General features: G+C 40.1%; 1 protein-coding gene and 1 long non-coding RNA gene across 5 annotated transcripts in view; one reads left to right on the forward strand and one right to left on the reverse strand.

Annotated features, from left to right (window-relative positions):
• The first annotated feature begins 297 nt into the window (after positions 1-297).
• The window catches only part of LOC136836102 (uncharacterized), a 199560-nt gene continuing 192506 nt past the window's right edge, over positions 298-7351 (forward strand). For 2 of the 4 annotated variants that reach the window (XM_067100088.1, XM_067100089.1), the window contains exon 1: positions 298-1175. In XM_067100088.1, the coding sequence (XP_066956189.1) occupies positions 1150-1175 (26 nt within the window). In that variant the 5' untranslated portion in view covers positions 298-1149. The remainder of the gene's footprint in view (positions 1176-7351) is intronic. The other 2 variants (XM_067100091.1, XM_067100090.1) reach the window with 2 other exon arrangements.
• On the reverse strand, positions 3993-4428 carry LOC136836103 (uncharacterized). Its single transcript, XR_010852347.1, has 2 exons — positions 4324-4428; positions 3993-4219 (listed from the first exon to the last, which is right to left on the reverse strand). It is a non-coding gene; the product is annotated as an uncharacterized lncRNA (long non-coding RNA).

Consider the following 7351-nt stretch of genomic DNA (forward strand, 5'->3'; position numbering starts at 1 on the left):
AAGTGTGTAATACCCTGCACGTACCCTGTCATAGTTTTGTACTCTAATACTTTGCGTGCCTGTGTTTATGAGTAACGTACGTTCGCGCACATGCGAACACACACACGTACGGGGCAAAAACAATAAAGGCAGCTAAAAACTCAAGAAATATATTTTTTTAGTTATTCCAACACATTCTGGAGGTTTTTATTCACCCCACTACAAATCCCGAACGTCGTAGCAAACAGTTAAGACGACAGTTAGACACTCAAGGACTGTAGGTGAAATTCGAGCATATGGGCCTATACGGCTCGAATAAGGTTCTCCAGGGGGTTGAGGAGAGTCGCTGTGATTTGCGGGGGTGGGCCTCGTTGTTGACGGCTTAACCCTCGGGAGATTACCTTTTCTCCAGATATTATCATTTCATTTTTATAAATCTGCGCGGTAGACAGTCGATTCCAGGGCTGCTAAATGTTGTTTTAAGAGCGAAGCGTCTACATTATTAGCTTCGGTACAGTGGTTTTCAAGACAGGTAGGGAGCGAATGTTTATCGACTAATTGGCACCTCTGCATTCAGTTTGCTTGATTTCACAGTTCTTTGTCGTTACCGTTTATTGTTTTGTGTAGTGACGACCAAAAAGTATGGATTTTCATATAGCAGATGTTTTAGTAACTACATCTACATATTTAACATTTAAATATGCCGCGTAGTGGAAAATGGCAGTGGTCCTGAGAGCGTAACGTCTTGTTTCGTAAGTTTACCGTGATAATGCTCAACCGATATGAGAGAAAAGGATAATATTAATAGGATTCATTTTTAAAAATGTTCCCATATAAGATAATATTGTAGCATCCTTCCACGTGACGAAACGCCGAATGAAATAAAATACCAAAGCCATCGCAATCGAATGGCGCTTGAATAGAGGTATGTGGTAACTCTCACCCCAAAACGACGGTGGCCACTGGGGTCGGGGAGTGGGAACCGAACCTCGACAAGTCAGTAGTATGTTGAAGTTGTGCGCGTTGTGATGTTCGCCTTCGCCACGACGGTGAAATGTGAGGTCTTTTTGGGATATTTCGGCGAATAAAAGGATTTTATATCTGGTGGGAAATCCTTCATGTTGTGTCTGTGAGGAAGAAGGTGTGTCCGCGCAAGCAGAAGTCGCCGCCATGAATATGGACGTCCAAAGTTTAAGGTAAGTCAATTATATTGTGAGGGAGAGAAAGTTTCAAAGGTAATAAAGTTGGTGCCGAAAATCGCCTTTTCACCGTCGTTTCTTCAAATGTAATGTAATCAATGTTACTTGAATGTCGTCGATGTTCATAATGTACAGTAGTTTGAGGTTTCGGATAACCTTTAGGATTAAGGCAGTCATTTTTATCAATGGAACTGGGTTATTCAGAGGAGGATCTGGGTTATGGCCCCGAGGGACTCCTCACACAACCAGAGCCTTCTCATACAAACTAACTTACAAACTTTCATTAAATCAGATCACAGCTTACATAGCTGACATTTTTGTACCTCCAGGTATCCAGTGGCGAACCTGTACCGTATTGAAAGTGTTCTCGAGGTATTTTTTTTTACGCTAGGATTACATTTAAACATTTAAACGTTTTATGCAAATGTAATCTACAGGTGATCTGAGATTGTTGGGGGTTGATATCCCATGAGCGAATTCATTTTGATATTTACATTTTTTTCTTATGTATGCCTGCTTAACAGTTGGTGATTGTATTATAACGCAAACGTGTATAGGCATATGTAAAATATATTCTAATATTGACTTGACTTATTATAGACTACAGTCATTTTAAGGGGTAGAGAATGGACCAGCCACCGTAGTTTTGTTTCTGGTTAGCAGGGTACGAGGCTAGTAGGGGTAGGTTTGATGGCTCCTAGACTTCACTCTGGGCCTTTTGGTTCATGTCACTGCCAAGGACATCATCATCCCTATCACCCTCCCAGTATCTCCCTCCCCCCCCGTCCACCAGTTCTCCTGATTTTACACCCCCTCATGCCTACTACCCCAAGCATCCTTCCCCCTCCCCTGCTTCACGTCTCTCTCTCTCTCTCTCTCTCTCTCTCTCTCTCTCTCTCTCTCTCTCTCTCTCTCTCTCTCTCATATAGGAGCGTCACTTGGAGTAGGCTGATAGTCTAGGCTGTACTGGTAAATGGGATTCATCCCCCCTTTCTCCTCCTCCCCCCCCACACCTGCCGTCTCTCCTTCTCTCTACCTGACTTTTCGGCCACAATCCCCAAGTTTCACTCCTTCCTTTAGTTTCTCTCTCTCTCATTCATTCCACAAGACGTTATTACAGTCTTCTTCAAACTTAAAATGTCTTATTTGGGCAAGTTTACCATTACAGATGGTATTTTATATAGTAGTTTGGATGGTATCGTTAGGTTAAAGTAGTTTTGTTAAGTTTAAAAAGTGAATTGAAACTTTTTTTATTTACAAACCGCTCATCAGCGGAATATTTGCGTTGGTGAATGGTTTGTAAATAAAAAAAAAGTTTCAATTCACTTTTTAAACTTACCAAAAACTACTTTAATCTAACGATACCATCCAATTAGTCGATAAACATTCACTCCCTACCTGCTTTTAATCTAGATTCCCTCGTATCTCAGTCTTTTAAGATGGAGAAACATCGTAGTCTTTGTTCGTCATTCCCATATCCCCGAATCGGACCTGCCCCGAGCAGTAAACGGCGTTATCGTTTAAGCTGGGGTCTTACCATTGCCATGAGGGTCGGAGGTCAGAAGTGGATGACTTCTACCCTTTCTTCCCCCCCCCCTCCGATTTTTCTACTTCGTATAACTCGCCTTCCTCGAAACTCCCATGCCGGCACTATTGTTCGTTATTACTCTGTCTTCCGGTGTATATATAATAATAGTAAAACCTTTCGTGGCGAAAGATCCTCTGTGAAATTTGTGTTCACATGACTTTCCTGCGCGTTATCTTCCATAGATCTACACTCGTCTCCCGACCCCCTTCGTGTAATTCTCATCCAAGTACGTCAAGGTCTTTCAGCTCGTATGGTGCCCTCTGACACTATTACGCACTGTCCTCGGAGGGGTGTTCGCTGGACAAAAAACATGTTTAATCTGGCCTTTGAGAATGTCGACCTTTGGCTCGCATGCATGTTTAGATGAGACTGCTAGGCATTGTGACCCTGATGAATCTGAAAACAACCAGGTACCCAATTCGCAGCAGAGGTCAACATAGGCACCATGGATTTTTCGGAAAACAATTTCTTAATCTGTTACCCTTCCGTGGGATTGAGCTGTGGTTGCTTGGTAGGAAACGAGCATAGAGCTACTTAGATATTGTTGCTTCAACTTTCATTTTTATGGAGAGTAGACAGGCTAGCAGACTGAACTAATAGTCTATATCCATTGTTGAAATGTGAGAAAATTTGACACACTCTTGCGACTGTTGTATCACAGGCCTGTGTTATAGGCCTACCGGAGGCTTTGATTAAGATATCCACCCTAAATGCTCTTGTTTCAAGTGTTATGTTGTTGTCGGTCGTATTTCAGATTTCCTATGAAGTATTCCCTGTGAGGGGGGGGGGAGAGTATTGCCGTCAGGGGACCTCACGCGGTGTACTGTAGCATTACTTAAGGTTCTTGGCCCCTAGCTGCAACCCCTTTCATTCCTTTTACTGTACCTCCGTTCATATTCTCATTCTAAAATCTTACTTTCCACCTTTTCCTAACAGTTTTTTGATGGTTGCAACTGCGAGGTTTTCCTCCTGTTACACCTTTCAAACCATTTTATCGACAGTTTCCGTTTCAGCGCCGAAGGACCTCATAGGTCCCAACGCTAGGCCTTGGGCCTAAATTCTATAATCTTTTCTATTCTATGAAACATTCAGTATGTAGGTTTTGTGCCTAATTTGATGGATTCTTAAAAGTTTTTCTCCTTTAACGAGGTTATTGGGTTCCAATTAAGCAGGTGTTTTATATATATATATATATATATATATATATATATATATATATATATATATATATATATATATATATATATATGCGTGGATCCTTGCGTAGCTCAGGAGATTTGCGCCGAAATACGTAACTTGCCGTGAGTAATATTATAGTACAGTTAGGGGGACAAAAATGCTTAGGGGGCAGCAGCATACCTGTATAATTCGCTTACCTGTCTGCACGTAAATACCTTACCTTTCGAAGACTTCACCTTCGAGGTCTGGTTAAAAAGGGTTAACGGGCAAGGCTCTCTCTCTCTCTCTCTCTCTCTCTCTCTCTCTCTCTCTCTCTCTCTCTCTCTCTCTCTCTCTCAAACAGACACACGCCTCTTTCTCTTTCACACACTGACCCACCTCTCTCTCTCTCTCTCTCTCTCTCTCTCTCTCTCAAACAGACACACGCCCCTTCCTCTTAAACACATACTCACCTCTCTCTCTCTCTCTCTCTCTCTCTCTCTCTCTCTCTCTCTCATTGTTTGCTGAAAAGGCGAAAACAGAAGCCAAAAAAGAAAAAAAAAAAATCCGAATTGACAAACTCCAGGTATTATGAATACCTTCACTCGAGGTCGCACCGTGATTTTTTGTGTGGTCAGCGCACTGGAGGAAGCTTCTGTGATTGTGTGGTTTTAATGGGAAAGGAATTTGATGAAGAATGCTGAATTCCTGGTGGTGTTGTGGATAAAGTCTTGGAGAAAGCAGCCGGTGTACATTTCTCTCTCTCTCTCTCTCTCTCTCTCTCTCTCTCTCTCTCTCTCTCTCTCTCTCTCTCTCTGTCATATCTGGGAAAAGTGTAGTTATTAGTTCTTGATCCAAATGCACAAATCGTCCAGGTAGGTTTTAACAATATTTATAAAATGTCGTTTTTTAAGTAGTATATATACTTCAGAATAGATAACGAATTTTATATATATATATATATATATATATATATATATATATATATATATATATATATATATATATATATATATATATATATACACACACACACATACAGCATACAGCATATATAATATATATAGGCTACTGTATATATATATATATATATATATATATATATATATATATATATATATATATATATATATATATATAAACAAAATAGCCACTGAACTTCACTGTGTATATATATTCGAGATTAATGCTAGGCTTCAATAAGACAAGGACTGTTTAACTTAAAGAATCTGGAATCTAAACCGTCCCGTCTTATTGAAGCTTAATTGATGATTGTAACCACGACAAGCGATTAGGGTAGACTGTTACGAGAAAAATACGTAGAAAACTCTCTCTGGTTTTAAAAGACTGTTGAATTATGCTTCAGCCGCGACTTCTCTCGAATTGGCCCTAGGGTTTGAGGAAGAGGAGGAAGAGGAGGGGGGGGGATGGAAGAAGAAAGAACTGGACAAATATGCTGTCTAATGTCCTTGGTGTCCCCAGTGTGCGTGCGTGCTTGCGTGCTCTGTCCCCCCTCGTGAAATTTCATCTGAGGCATCCCGTTTTCTTCTAAGCGAAGTGGACATTTAAAATGCCTCAGAAATTGCGGGTTATCGTTTCAGAGACAGGATTCATGTGCACATTCTTTTTTTTTTTTTTTTTATAACATATTTCAAATATGTTACGTATGGACTTTTCACACCGTAGGGGGAGAGTTTTAAGATGTACTCTGTCAGAATTTTACAGCACAACTGGACTCTTCCAGGGTAATTTTATCCTGCGTATTTCTGGACGCATCTATTATTATTATTATTATTATTATTATTATTATTATTATGTTATTATTGTTATTTGTTTTTCGTTGTTAAAGTGGGTTTTTTTTTGTTTACTGAACTGCATTGACTTTTCGGTCTCATTTGAACCCATTACCCATTACCAACATCAAACTTATCAAGGTTGCATTGTTGATATACACTGATATTGATGTCATCTGAGAGTTGCATGGAAGTGGGCCTCATATTGCATCCGCCACTTCTGTCGTGGTAAACAAACATATAAAGATTCACATATTATGATTATAATTATTATATTATTATTATTTATTATTATTATTATTATTATTATTATTATTATTATTATTATTCAGAAGATGAACCCTATTCATGTGGAACTAGCCCACCGAAAGGGGCCATCGACTCTAAATTCAGGCTTCCAAAGAATATGGTGCTCATTAGGCAGTAAGAGGAGGCAAAGCCAACTACAGAAAGAGCAGATCTCACCTATTAAAAAAAAGTTAATTATTAGATAGACAAAAAAATGTATTAAAATGCAAGGAGAATAGTATGAGGGTAATAATGCATTGCATCTTCGCTTGAACTTCCGAAGTTGCAATTGCACATCATCCTCAGTACGGAGACTTTTCCACAGTCCAACGGTGTGAGGAATAAAGGATCGTTTATGCCAATGTACTTGTCATTCATTATGAATACTGTTTGCATTGGCTGGGCCAGCGGTATATTCGGCAACTATAGGCTCTTCTACCATAGACGCCTATCAGGTTGATGTTGGACGGTTACAAGAATTTTCATTTCCAAAGGAAAGTCGATACAGGGAAGTATATACAGTTATTTTCAGGCCTTGGTAATTGAAGTCTCTGAACCCCCCAATTTTTTTTTTTTTTTTGGCAAAGTCGTCTTTATATGGGGGTCGATTAAAATTTGGTAGATCATTATCTTTTCTTATTGCAACTTTGAAGGTCAGTGTTTTGGAAGACGGTTTTCGACATAGATGATTGACAGGAGGGCTCGTCGCACGTTTCAAACGCATTTGGCAACATTTTTGAATGCTTTTGAAAATCTTCTGCCTTGCCATTTTTCCGCAAAGCAAAGTTACGGTTGGCTCTGCATCTCGGAAAAAAGACGAGAGTTTCCGGATGCATGTTTTCTAAGTTAAGAAAGTGTTTGTACTGATTGGGAAATCATTTCATTTCATTTTTTCTTGAGTCATTTTCGTCCAGTGTTAAATGCAAGTGTCTTTTGTAGTCTCTTGTTTAGGCATATTTGTTCCTGGTAGCCAACAGCCACCTCAAGGATCTGCCTTATTTACACACACACACACACACACACGCGCGCGCGCGCCTGCGCAGAAGCATTCGAGGAATCAAACGGCGCTCTCCATATTGATTGATCTCCGTAGGGGTTTACTGCCGTCAGTGCACCTCATGCGGTGCACTGTAGGCATTATTTAATGTTCTTTGCGGCGTCCCTTCGGCCCTGAGCTGCGACCTCTTTCATTCCTTTTACTGTACCTCCACTCTTATTCTCTCTTCCAATTTGCTCTCTCTCCTAACACTTGTTTCACAGTGCAACTGCTGAGGTCCCAGTGCTTGGGCCTTGGCCTGAAGAATTAAAGAAATTTACTACTGCTGATAGAAATTCATTTCTCTCTA

Source organism: Macrobrachium rosenbergii, chromosome 56 (genome assembly GCF_040412425.1).
Source record: "Macrobrachium rosenbergii isolate ZJJX-2024 chromosome 56, ASM4041242v1, whole genome shotgun sequence".
NCBI classification, from domain to species: domain Eukaryota; kingdom Metazoa; phylum Arthropoda; class Malacostraca; order Decapoda; family Palaemonidae; genus Macrobrachium; species Macrobrachium rosenbergii.